This window comes from Salarias fasciatus, chromosome 23 (assembly GCF_902148845.1).
Source record: "Salarias fasciatus chromosome 23, fSalaFa1.1, whole genome shotgun sequence".
Lineage (NCBI taxonomy): Eukaryota > Metazoa > Chordata > Actinopteri > Blenniiformes > Blenniidae > Salarias > Salarias fasciatus.
In genome coordinates, this window is record NC_043766.1 from 3,554,283 (window position 1) to 3,567,892 (window position 13,610).

Sequence of the window (13,610 nt, forward strand, 5' to 3'; positions counted from 1 at the left end):
CCCGGCGGCGCGCACAACACGCTCCCCGCGCGAGAATACATGGAGCGCAGGAGCGAGGGAAACCCCTGCTTTTATTCCTGCTACGGAGGCGCGACGATATTCAATAAACGCTGAAGACCAAGGGTTTTGGTGAGTTGTTTCGCGTTTCGTTCCAGCAGGTTTGATACTTGGCTCTCTTCGTGTTTACGCGTGAATGCGTAAAGTGCAGCTGCCTCATGGGTTTTAGTGTGAAATAGCAAAAAAAAAGTTTGAAAAAAGGAATTATATATATTTATATATGTTTTCTTCCCATTTGTAACTGTTTTTTAAACATTTGGCTCTCAGTAGATGAAGCCACAGCATTGTGATTCCCCTTTAGACTGTTGGCTGAGGTTCCTGTTTAGCTGAGAGAAGGATGGAGGTTTGTTGTGGCATCACTGTTATGGGGTATTTCCAGCAGCAGCTCAGACACTTGCGGCTTGATACAGAGAAGAGTTGATAAGCTGTGAAGGAGAGGAGGAATGTTGTCCCCTGTGTGGAGCTCATGGCGGAGAAACAGCCCAGCAAACTGAACAGATTAGATGGAAGATAACGGGAAAGTTTCCCCATGCTGACTGAGTTTGTGTTTTATTCTCACAGATCTGTGATTCCTCACACACAGCAAGACTTGGGTCAATTAAAAAACAAAAAACTTATTTCTCACTGACTGAAATGAGAACTGCTGAGGACTCATCTGGAACGGTCCTGCACCGTCTCATCCAAGAGCAGCTCCGCTACGGAAACCTGGCAGACACCCGCACTCTCCTCGCCATCCAGCAGCAGGCCCTGCGAGGAGGTGGTGGCGGCAGCAGCAGCAGCGGCGGGGGAGGCACCGGCAGTCCCCGCTCCTCTCTGGAAAGCCTGACTCAGGAGGAGACCCAGTGCGTCCAGATGTCAGCAAGACAGGAGCCCCAAGGCCAGGAGCACCAGGGGGACTGCCTGCACTCCGAGAGCCCCGTGTGCCACCTGTACCAGCTCCACGGCGAGGAGCTGCCCACCTACGAGGAGGCCAAGGCTCATTCCCAATATCTGATCTCCCAGAAAGGACGGACGGAGCGGGAGGGCTCCAGCGGGGACGCCATGGGCAGCGAGGGACAGTGGGACCTGAAGAGAGAGCACGCTCGGTCTCTGAGCGAGAGGCTCATGCAGCTCTCTCTGGAGCGAAAAGGACTCGGAGACAGTGTGGCGATGAGCTCCTCTCACAGCTATCCACAGCTGTATAACAACGTCACGGCCGCCGTGACACAGGCGCCCGAGAGACAGGGAGCTCAGCTGTGTGCAGACCAGCTCAGGCCACCGCCGGACTATCCCTACTGTGCCAGAGTCCCTGAATTCATGGTCAGCCACTCTCAGGAGCACGGCCAGTACCTCAGAGAGCCTCCTCCTCCCTTCTACTCAGACCACCACAGGTAATATAACCAGTCGACGCCTCCAGATGTGGCTCGCTGGCACTTTCCCCATTCCATATTCCCTTTCTGCTGTCTTGACTGGACCAACTCACTCCTGACCCTCCACAGGTTCGAGTATGGGTCCGCTCAGCCTCCGGGGGCTCACAACGGCATCATCGCTGCCTCGGGAAATAACTCGGCCTCGAGTGAGTCGTTGATACGGGAGAACGAGCGTCTCAGGAAGGAGATGGAGGTGTATGCAGAAAAAGCTGCCAGACTGCAGAAGGTGAGACGGGACGGGAGCTGAAAGTGGGAACTGGAGCTACATGTTCGTATAGATGTCACTGGAAAACAAAAAAAAGCCACAGACGCGTCAGGATGACAAGTTGCCTGTTAGCTGATTTCTCATGGAGAGATCTCGCCTCGTAGAAGAGGTGCTGAGAGCTCACTCCCTGCGTCAATGTCTGGAGGGTCTTGACACCTCGGGGACAGCAGCCTTCACTCAGGAATGTTGATACCTTCATTCAGCTGCACGTAGCTTTATAAAGCCACTTGCCTTTGGCTGGTGGTTGTAGAGATGACTAATTAGCCTCATTCATACTTACATCTGCCTTACTGTCCGCACAGCTGAATGGGGAGAGTCTTCTCCCAGAAACTGATCTCTACACATTTTCTTCTCAGCTGGAGTTGGAGATTCAAAGGATATCAGAGGCTTACGAGACCCTGATGAAAGGCTCAGTCAAGCGGGAAACTCTGGAGAAAACAATGAGGAACAAACTAGAGGCGGAGATTAAGAGGCTGCATGACTTTAACAGAGACCTGAGAGGTATGTATCTGTGAATTGTTGAGGAAAACCTGTTAGATATAAAACCCAGACCCGTGTGTAACACTGTCACCTTTGGTAATCTTCACAGAGCAACTTGACACTGCTACAAAACACAGAGTCGCCAAGGAGGCTGAGTGCACCGATCAGAAGCAGCACATCTTTGTGAAGCTTCTGGAGCAAAGTGAGTACTCGTCTGTCTTGTGAGGATTACTCTTTACTCAGGCAAAAAGAGTAGTTGTGTTGCCATTAGACAAGCGGTCATATTTGATAATTGTTTCTGTCGCTCAAATTCATGATTGGACCAGTTTATCTGATTAGGGCATTTGATAAATCGGATTAAATATGAGAAACCATATTTTAATCACAGTACCCATTTAAAGTGACACAGCCTTTTAGTCAGAATCTATCCAAATTAGGTATATTTGTAAGATATTCTGGTCAGTTTAGCACCTCCCAAACAGTTGATGATAGACAATCATCACATGTTGCTGGTCTTTAGTCTTGAAGAATGGCAAATGCCTTTTGAAATGTCTTTCAAATTGTTCCTACTAGTGTTGGAACTTTACACCTACAGAGAGATCATTAAATGGGTTTATAACATGTTAATGTGTAACATCCATCCATCCCCCTTCGTTACTGACTTACCCTGTTAACTGTTGTGGGGCGCTGGAGCCAATCCCAGCTCACTGTAGGCAGGATGCACCCTGGACAGGTCTCCGTCCATCACAGAAAGACAAACAACCACATCCACACCTCGGGGTAATTTAGGGTTACCAATTAACCTCACATGCATGGTTTTGGACCATGGGAGGAAACCTGAGTATTCCCCCCCGCCCCCGACACACACACACACACACACACACACACACACACACACACACACACACACACACACACACACACACACACACACACACACACACACACACACACACACACGGGGGAGAACATGAAAACTCCACACAGGAAGGGCCCAGTCAGTATTTGATCCCAGATGTTCTTGCTGTGAGAAACGTCACTGTGGACATCGGCTCTTTCCTTCCAAAACCCCTTCTCGAACACTTTTTCATCGCCACACAGGGTTGATCAGATTTGACGAATTACACTTTCCTGTGAACCTCTTCACAATAGCAGGAAAATAGTTGAGCAGGGATTGGTTTCCTCCTTTTGGAGCTGCTACACAAAGCGACATGTCGGGACACAAATGGCTCTATCGCTAATTTTAAGAGTTGCGCTTGGCACTCAGACGTCAGCCGTTTTTCATAGCTGCAGTAAATGTGGCCTGGATTCCAAGAATTTTTTTAGGTATTTCAGGCTGTTCCACCATTAGGAATGCTCCCCACACCCCCTCCGCCTGCCTGCCTCATTTTCTATCCAGTTTTGTATCTATGCTGACTTCCGTCCTCAAGGGTAACTAATAAGTCTGTAACTTCAGGGCATCGCAGCCTAATTCAACATGACCCCTGGTTTGCTCCGCCTTCTCGTTCAGACATTTTCCTCCCACTGTGGAATAATAATAATCAGCCAGTTGAGAATATTTTATTGAGAATGAGGTGTATAGAAACCCTTCTTGCTGTTAGTTTTCATCCAGTCTGACCCAAAGCATTAGTTGGAACAAGTTATGGTGTTTTGACGCATTGATCCACCACATTCGAAAATGTTGTCTCTTAATTATCTTGGCTCTGAAGGAACCAAATGCAATGTTAGGATGTGTAATCTTTTTCAGTATCTTTCGGTTAGAAGTACCACTTGAAATATATTTTGAGCTGCTTGTTTACTTCACATCTTTCGAAGCATTCCTGAGCTTTTGCTAGTACAAAGCTATGCTTGTGTGCGTAAGTGGATAAGACGAAGTCTGCGTTCCCTGCACAGGCATGCACTCATGTTGTGTAATCAGTCCCTGTTCACAAGTGGCACACCAGATAAACTGGCTCCTCATTGGGAAATTGTTCCTTAAAATATGCAGCAAATTTCGAACATGTAAAAACCGTTAATTGTGGGTTTATAAGATCTTGGGGCCGAGTTGGCACCTTGTCAAGTGTTGTTCTCTGATCGATCTGATCTTTCATTGTACTATGCATTCATGCTATTTTGATTTACTTGTTGTGTATCGTGCGTCACTCTGCTTTTCACCACTTTGTTTGAACTTCATCCACCAAACATCAGATTTTATTCCCATGATCACGATTCTACAGCCTCTTTGTCGTTCAAGTGGCCATTTTTTAAAAGTAGATATTCTCCCAACATCATGTCACTCAAATTCGCACCTCCACTCACTTCTTTGCCTTTTCATGTGTTCCTCAGACGAAGAGCAGCAGCGAGAGCGCGAGCGTCTGGAGAGGCAGATCCAGCACCTGCGCGTCTCGGCGGAGGATTCCCAGCGGAGGCGGGAGCTGCTGGAGCAGGCTCTGGCCTCGGCGCAGACCCGTAACCGGCAGCTGGAGGAAGAGCTGCAGAAGAAGAGAGCCTACGTGAAGAAAGTGGAGCGGCTGCAGAGCGCGCTGGCCCAGCTGCAGGCCGCCTGCGAGAAGAGGGAAGCTCTGGAGCTGCGGCTGCGCACCCGGCTGGAGCAGGAGCTGAAAAGCCTCAGGGCTCAACCGGTGAGGAGGCGATCGCTTCAATCCGTGCTTCTGTCCTGAGACCAGAGAAAGATCCTCCCATTGCGCATTAGCACACCAGACGAAACGTCAAACTGTTTGTTGACGACTCCACCGTGTCTCTTTTTTCAGTCCGAGAGTCAAACAGTTGACGCCACGTCTTCAGAGCCCAGCTCCAGCACGCTGCAGCAGCAGTTCAGAGAGAAGGAGGAGCGCATTCTGGCCCTGGAGGCCGACATCACCAAGTGGGAGCAGAAGTACCTGGAGGAGAGCACCATGAGGCAGTTTGCCATGGACGCCGCTGCCACCGCCGCAGCTCAGAGGTGCCGAGATCTAACGGATCAGCTGACAATAACCATTCAGACACTGAAGGATTCTGTATTTTAACAGCCCTCTGTTTTACTTTCAGAGACACAACCATCATCAACAATTCACCACGTCATTCACCAAACAGCAGTTTCAATCAAGACTTGCCTTTGTCCAGCCATAGACACCAAGAGATGGAGAACAGGTGCTCATATTTAAATGCTCTCGGTTTTCCTTCGTGGTTCATTCATGCCTGTCATTGTTCAGAGGTTTCATGGTGTATTTTATGCCTTTGTAGGATGCGTGTGCTTTATGCTCAGCTCCTGGAGAAGGATGCCGTGATCAAAGTCCTCCAGCAGCGCTCCAAATGGGAGCAGGGCAAGCTGGAGAAGCAGGGCCTTCGTCCCGCCAGATCCGTCCCCTCTATTAACACTGTGACCGGCAGCAAGGAGACTAAAGGTGAGTGTTTTTTCCGCTTATGCCTTAATGTCACATGTTATCAAGTGACAACTGGCGGACCGCTTAGTGCCGCCAGACAGAATGTATACATTGCCACTAGTTGTTTAAATAGACAACGTGTTTTTAAACCGGAATGCAGATCATCTCACACTCCAGAATAGCCTCATCCAGAATAGTCATGGGAAGAACTCGGCCGGGGCAGATGTTCATGAGTGTGTAAATGTGGGATGTAAGCTGGTAATTAAGCTGCGTCCTTTCTTTGTCTGTCTGCAGCGAAGAGCCTCTCGGATGACCAGACATGTGTTGTCGCCGCGCCGCAGCCCCAGCCGCCCGCCACCGTCAGGGTCCCCTGCCGAGACTCCAGCACCCAAAGCGACGAGGCCCCTCAGGAGCCCCGCCTCGCCGCGGAGGGGCCCACGCCTCCAGAGATCTCAGCAGCTACCACCGGTGGGTTCAGAGTCGTGCTGAAAAGTTCAACAGATCTTTGCAGAAACGTATTTGCTTCAGGACACCGAATTTATTTTTCTACTTTGTTGATTTTGTCTGGACCACAGACACCTCAGAGGAGCAGAAGGCGGCCCAGACGTCAAACAGCGTCAACGGCCCGGACGCCGAGATGGTGGAGATCCTCATTTGAGTGGCCGCTGAGCCTTGTGTGACTGAATGATGGCGGAAAGCGTTGACTGAGGTGTGGAAAGCTTTCCTTGAAGTCCGGTGCAGAGCGCGTCCAGCTTTGTGGGGGAGAGCTGAGCTTTTCCTCTGCAGACTGTGGGAGTCCTTTCCGGTACCTGGACGGCATTCTGCATGACGAAACCAACTGGGCTTCAAACTCTGCATATGTCGTGTGCATGGGTGTGTGTGTGTGTGCCTGTTTTTTTTTGTGTTATGCATTGTATTTATATTTTGTAAATGCTGCTCATTTTGTGATAAGATTTTTTTAAATTATACACAAAAGACATATTCTTCTCGATTAGTTAGATTTTCTTCTGTTCTGTATTTGGTGAATTTCCAGTAGCGTCCCCATTACCGTGACCTCTAAAAGTAATACGACTATTTATGAAATCACTCAAATTAGGCATCCTTCATGTCTGGGGATTATTCTCCCTAACAACACAGCTCAAGTGTAAATGAACAGTTGTTCGTCCTTTCAGAGGCGCTGCTCGCGGCTCAGCTGAGGATTTGAAAACTTCCTCTGAATGCGGAGCCTGCTCATTTCTCTCCTAAAAAAGCCTGCGAGGATTGACAGCGTTTCACTGGGGTCTAATTTTTCCAGATCCCGGGTTAATGTTTGGGGGCCCTCAGATAGCGACTCGCCCCAGGCGTCTCGCTCCCCTCCGATGACACACTGGAGCTAATCTTCTCACATTCCTTGTTAGGGGAATGCTCCCGTTAAAGAAAAAGGCTATCTAAAGTCTGACCCCTAGCCCTTGTTAAAATGGCAGACATTCTCCACATGATTCCTTTTCTGGGACTGGTTATTTCTTCCGAGCCGCGGTAACCGGTTCTACCAGAAGGGCGTCGAAATGGTCAACTATAATTGGCCTGCATTTGCTACTTGTTGTCTCTATCCTTGTGTTATATTCAGCTCCATCACTCAAGTATCTCACATTTCTGTGCAGCCCAATGTGCTTAACTTGGAATTTTCTATTTATTTCTCCCTACGTGATGTAGGATCACTGAACCTTGCTGAATGTAGACCCCTGTTTTCAAGGAATGTGCTTTGAATTTAACTGGAATGTGCCACAGTTCGGATTTGTGCTTCTTTAGCGGGGAAAAGGCTGCTAAAATTCAACGTCAGTGAGCTCCTGAAGGCGCATCGATGTTTGTGATATTGAGTTTGATGTGGACAACATTACCAAGAGGAGTATTCGACACAAGCAACCTCACGTTTAACTTGTATTTCCCTTCAAGTTCTAAAGTCGGCCGTATTTCGCCGCGGTGCACATGCTGGTCAGTGCACCGCGTTGGCCGGGTTGTTGCCCTTCTCGTCTTCTCTGAATGTGTTTACATGAATGACTATTTGAAGTGAGAGAGGTTAATATATTTTGTTTGTTTTCCATTCATACGTGTGTCATTCTTTCTTTTGTTTTGGTGCCAAAGATGTACTCTACATTTAAGTTATAATGAATGACAAATACAAAAGGTTCTGTTCAGGTGCCTTGCTTTCGCTGGTTGACCCAATTTGATGTTGCTGTGAACTTTTGTAAAGGAAACATTTGTAGGTTATGCCTTAACATTTCTCAATAATAGATTAAAATTTTTAATATATGTCAGACAAAAGGCTTCCTGTGTTGTTTTCTGCAAAACTCTCACAAAGCATACAAGAATCACTAAATCTGAAGATTTGAACACTTTCAAGTATGAATGAACCTTACCGGACTGAACAGCAAACACTGTGTGTCTGCTGCTACTCTGTATTTACTCTTTAAACACAACAACAAATGGGGCTTTACTTACAATTACGAATGCTAAAATACTCATTCTTATAGTATTTAGATCCAAAACTGCAGGATCCCACAAATCATGAAAATGTGATCGCTTGTTTTTTGTTTTTTTTTTTAACTGTTTTCATCATTCAGAAATTTTAACATAATAGATTTTTTTGATAAGATCTGCTTTGGCCCCTACACCTCTTCAATAATGTATCCATCATGCATCCATTATCAAATGCAAATAATACATAATATGGAGTCATACTAAAAGAAAACAGATTCACAATGAAGTAAAGGTCAAATCACCAACTTACAAGACCACATCTCTCCTAGCCTTTAGAAATCATTGTTCAGATACATTATGGTCTATATTTCACTTGTGGGGATGATTTCTCTGTGACATGTGAGGGTATAGATTTTGAATTTAAAATGTACATTTTGAATTTTGAGTTTTTTTCCTTCAAACTGCTGTCTGGTGAACTTTGCTTCACTTGATGTCGTTGCAGCTTTTCCCTCATAAGATTCTGAAAGTGAACAAAAATCATCTGCTCTACCAAAACACACTGGAGTTTTCACTGCATGCAGGGAAACATCACCTTCAGTGAACTGACTTGGTAGCTGCCCAAACTTTTCTTCAGTTTTCAGTTTTGACACGCATGGATTAGTTTTAAGAAATTCCAGGGAATTTAATGGATCATTATTTTCAGGAAGCGTCGGTATAACTTCACTAAAGATGTCTGTGTTTGAACTTTACGTATTTAACACAGAGCACCACATTTACCTATAAGACCAACTGAAGGAAAGTTCATTTCTCTTTCCAGTTAAACTGTTATGAATGATTAATTACTGCTCTGGGAATGCATCCTGTGTTTCAGCATCTTTCATTTTGTAATCCCAGTTTCACATTTTGTTTATTGTGACAGTTTGGTTTCACTTCCAGTGTGGAATCTAGAAAAAGGTAGCCAGCAAACACTTTAAACCCCCAAAATGAAAAAAAAAAAAAGAAGCACATTCATCTCAAAGAAGTTGTCTGCAGGTTTCCCAACTTTTACAGAAATTTTACAACCATATTTGTGTTCCTTTGTATTAATATTTGCATACTTAGCCTCTCAACTGGGGAAGGATCCTGTTAGCTGCTGTAAACACTGCTATGAAAAATGCTATTATTCTCTGCAAGCTTCCTCACTATTCTATCACTCTGAGGCTGCAGCAGAAGTAAGATATTCTTAATATTCCAAGAACTGATCAGTCATCTGGGAATAACCGACCAAATAAACACCTTGCAACTAGTTTAACTCATTTTTATTATGCGCATCCCAGACATTCCTCCGTAAACTTTGACTTTTAATGTAAACATTTTTGCCATCTCTCTTCCCTAGCGAGCTGGGAATGGCGTGCCGTAGATGCCACACATTTCCCCCCTGCCTCCCCACACCCCCACTCTGCCCTTACTTCTTGTAGATGAGTGCCACTTTTCTCAGTTGAGAAAAGCTGCAATAATAAATCTCCATCTGTTGAATACCATTTTCAGCCGGGACACAAGTGGCACCGTGGGGTCTGTGATTTATCAGTATTTTGGTCCTGTGTGTGTGTTCACACAGATCGCATGTCAGATATTTCGTACTGCCTGTAGTGTCGGTGCATGTAAAGACACGAGGCCCCCCCCCCCACAAACTGTGACTGAAGGATGTGGGCAGGGGGGGGGGGGGGGCTCAGTGGGGGAAAGGTTAGGATTATGTGACTCCTGACAGTGCCAGCTCCTCACAGGGAAACTCTCAAGTGTCATAAACTCATCATCATCCTCTTCATCATCATCAGGAAGAGATTCGATGTATGTGTGTGTGCATTCCTCACACACACACACACAGCAGGGCTGTGGCTGTTGTCAGGTCCGTTGCGTTTATCACCATGATTTCACCACTCTGGCTCCAGCGGAGTGTGAGTGGTTCTCGCTTGACCACAGCATCAGTCATAGTGGATCAAGAACAGATGTCAGCCAAGTCGGCTCTGAAATGTGAGTTTTGCCTTAACATGGTCAGTCGACTGTGAAATGCTGAGGGAAATAGTATGCATTCTCTGTAAATTACCCACGTTTGCATATTTTCGCCCCGTCGAGGTCTTTCGAGAGTAATGTGCCATAATGTGTGTGTTACAATCTCTATTCCTGGCAGAAACAGAGTAGACGCTCGGCAACAAATCATCTTGTCTCCTTTTGGAAGCTCCGGAGCACATTTTGTACTATATAAGCCTGTGTGAAATATTTGGAAAAATAACTGCAGAGCTCTGTGTTTTGCCTTAATTTCCATGGAGATTCCAAAACTTCCTGCCCTCAGCACCCATGGAATGTACCCCCGCCCCCCCGAACTTTTCCACATAAATCCGGGCACTGTCCTCTAATTTTAGGGCAGCGACTGAGACGATGCAAAACTCCTCGAGGAGGACACTTGCAGGTAATTTTCGAAGGCATGTCTGCTGTTGTGAATGTGTGTGAGGCTGATCAAGCTCAAGCAGGATCACACCTCCAGTGTTTTCTCAACACGTTCTTCAGATAAATTATCTGTTATCTTCAGATAAATTCTTTACATTTTTGTTCTCTTTGAATAATACATTGAGAAATATGTTCACCAGCAAAGATGGAACATCTATTTCATTGTTTCGTGGGCCAATAAAAAGAAAAAAAAAAGTGATCTTTTATGATTTTCTTTAATTTCTGAAAGTACTGCATAAATGTGTCCTTGGTTTGTACTGAATTACTTTACAGTGTAAAGTTTACACCGTTTGGCTTCACTTCACTATGCAGCCTGTGACTTATCCATAGGCTGAGAACTTCGAATAAAAACAAAAGATTGTTATTCTCTGGAGTCAAAAACAGCATATTCTAACGACACGCAACAGATATACATCTAACTGTCAGAGATAACTCTGTTAACGATGTAAACACGGGAAAACACAATTTCCTTTATCAACTGGAGGATGGAATTACACCGAGTCAGGCTGGCGGTTTGTTGGTCAGGCTTCAGGGGGAAGAGCAGCATTGTCCAGATGACCCAGATATCACGGAGCTAATGGGACCCGTTGGAGTCTGGACAGAAACCATGAGGATTACAGTGACTGTAAAGTAGTTTTTAAATGACACAGGAGGTAGAACAGCAGAGAAATGATTTATTTGTTAACAAAATAGAAGAACAAAAAAATATGTACAATGATTTTTCAACATCATTTCCCTTTATTTTTGCACTGTCATCAAAACTACTGGTCAAAACTCCTCTCATACCATTCAGTGATTCAAGATTTGAGGCAACAAAAGGTTTTCTCCCTTGGAGGTAATTCAGTGTTGTGTATACGTTCATAATGCATCAGGCAAAAGACTTCAGCTCCTGCCTGCGGCTTCAGTGGAATCGGTGGAGCAGCAGAGCTCAGGAGGAATGACTCGCTCACAGTGAGTAAGAGTGACCGGGGTCTTAGTGACACAGGTAGACGTGCCGATGCTCACACAACAAAAAAAGACGTCCCTCTGTGGCGATGACGGGCCACACTTAAGTGGCGTGTCTGCCAAAGGATCACTGTATTTAAAGTCTACAATGCCTTCTGGGGGAATAACAGTATAGTTCAATCATTTCTAATCTGGAGTTAAGGCCTGATGTTTTCACAATTAATGTGTTCCTCGATCCTCATATGAGAGCCTCTTAAATCCTCTGTTAAATACAACCGACACAACGTCTCACTCGTAGCGAGAAGATTCAAAGAATGCGCCTCATGCGTGTTTCTCGGCTTCCCAGTTAGAGCAACATACCAACAGGTGTATGTGAGTGAGTTAGCCCAGCTGGGGAATTTAGTGGGCATGCCACAGCCTGCAAGAACAGTTTGTATAACCCTTAATGGCCCAGGTGTATGTAAATGATGACGTCCTTAACTGAAACACCGATGGGTGAGGAGTGTGCAGCCAGGTGTGGAGAGATCTGTGGTACTACGACGTTTCTCACCCAGAGAATTTGTTCCACTCACTTTTCTGAATAGGTTCAAACATTTAAGCATTAAAAAGACATGTGAACACATGTCTTTTTACAGCTAAATGCTACAAGCTGAAAATAAAAGTGAACCTTTGAGAGCATGAGACTAATGATGGTGTTGCTTATTTTGCATTTGTTTGGTAATAACAAAACACTGATCCATTCATATTTCAACATATTGTCAGACTTAACTTGCTGTTGGACTGAACTGATCCCAGCAGACAATGTGGGCAAAAGGAGGAGACACACTTTGGACCGGTCACCAGTGCGAAAACAAAGACATCCAAACAAAGACAACTGCAACTTACCTTAAATTTCAGTACATCAATTCCTTTATACTGCATGTTTCTGGGCTGTTAAAAGAAAAGTTGGGATGTTTTAGTGCTAGCTAAACTGGTGACCCAGTGGCATTTCTATTAGCAGACACCTGCGGCCATAAATGAATACCTCTGCTGTAGAGTCTTCTCAAGGATTAGATCTTATTCTTCCTAACTGGCAAACTGTGTCCAGCAGCACATTTATAAAATAAAAATCACATGAAGCTTCCGTCTATGTATGTAAAAAGTGTTATCAAGTACATATACTTGAGCTGAGTATTTTTTTTTCTGACAACTTTCCTCCTTATGCGGAAAATCCTCATATTTATTTTCTTTTCCCAACAATTCACAAACTCCTTGGTTCAGTTTCCTTATATACCAGAAATGAAGCATATGTGAAGTGAAACAAGAAAGAAGATTATTTTTATGATCACAATAATAGTAATGACAATAATCTTCTTCTTTTATTTGCAGCAGCTTGTTTTGAAGTAGCAATAATAGTATTCAATATGTGGAAGTACTAGGCAACATATGATTGTCCCACCACTCGAAACTCAGTTATTGGAGACTCCAGAAATGTTTTTGGCTGCTGCCCTCTAGTGGTTTCGTTTAGGTACTGCAGTAGTATATTGTAGTTCAGTTGCAGCCTCCAGCTCCCACATCACTGTGTCGTTGTTGTTGTTATTGCTGTTGTTGTTGCATTAAAAAAATAGTGACTTGTAGCTCATTCATATTTAAGTAGCCCGTAATGTTTACAGATATGAACATCAACCTTATATTGTATTTCAACATTTCGGCTGGTTGTAAAATTCAGGTTCTTTCGAGTGCATCGCAGGGCACACACCTTCAGCAGGTTTCAGCATGCATACTTTCACAGATTGACCCTTGCATAATAGCTTTGATGCTAATGCATCTATATTATCAATGACAACACTGCCTTTTACTGTTTCATCACAGATGCGCAGGTGTTAGTGTTGTCCACCTCTTGCTGGAACGGTGTGAGCCTCCTCTGCCCTGCAGGCCACAGTGGACCCGTCATGCGGGGTAGGATTCGGATAGATAGACACTAAAATAATTGACTTGCCAACAGTGGCGAGGCAAGGGTCCTTGGGGGTCCAAGCAATAAATTCATCGGGCCCCCACCCCATCTGTGCACACTGAACAAAAAATGTTTATTTGCATACAATTTCTGGGACATTTGACAAGTATACTGAAAAACTTTGAGAACCCCTAATCTAATGAGAGATTAGGGGTTCT

The 13,610-nt window shown here is 45.1% G+C and overlaps 1 protein-coding gene across 1 annotated transcript in view; it reads left to right on the plus strand.

The window, feature by feature from the left end:
* amotl2a (angiomotin like 2a) overlaps positions 1-7,657 on the plus strand; it is a 7,737-nt gene extending 80 nt beyond the window's left edge. The window contains exons 1-11 of the mRNA XM_030082517.1: positions 1-129; positions 619-1,427; positions 1,536-1,692; positions 2,088-2,232; positions 2,321-2,413; positions 4,537-4,832; positions 4,962-5,152; positions 5,239-5,340; positions 5,434-5,594; positions 5,868-6,041; positions 6,149-7,657. The exon at positions 1-129 is cut by the window's left edge and continues 80 nt beyond it. Of these exons, the coding sequence (XP_029938377.1) occupies positions 691-1,427; positions 1,536-1,692; positions 2,088-2,232; positions 2,321-2,413; positions 4,537-4,832; positions 4,962-5,152; positions 5,239-5,340; positions 5,434-5,594; positions 5,868-6,041; positions 6,149-6,231 (2,139 nt within the window). The 5' untranslated portion in view covers positions 1-129; positions 619-690 and the 3' untranslated portion in view covers positions 6,232-7,657. The remainder of the gene's footprint in view (positions 130-618; positions 1,428-1,535; positions 1,693-2,087; positions 2,233-2,320; positions 2,414-4,536; positions 4,833-4,961; positions 5,153-5,238; positions 5,341-5,433; positions 5,595-5,867; positions 6,042-6,148) is intronic.
* Positions 7,658-13,610: the final 5,953 nt, after the last annotated feature.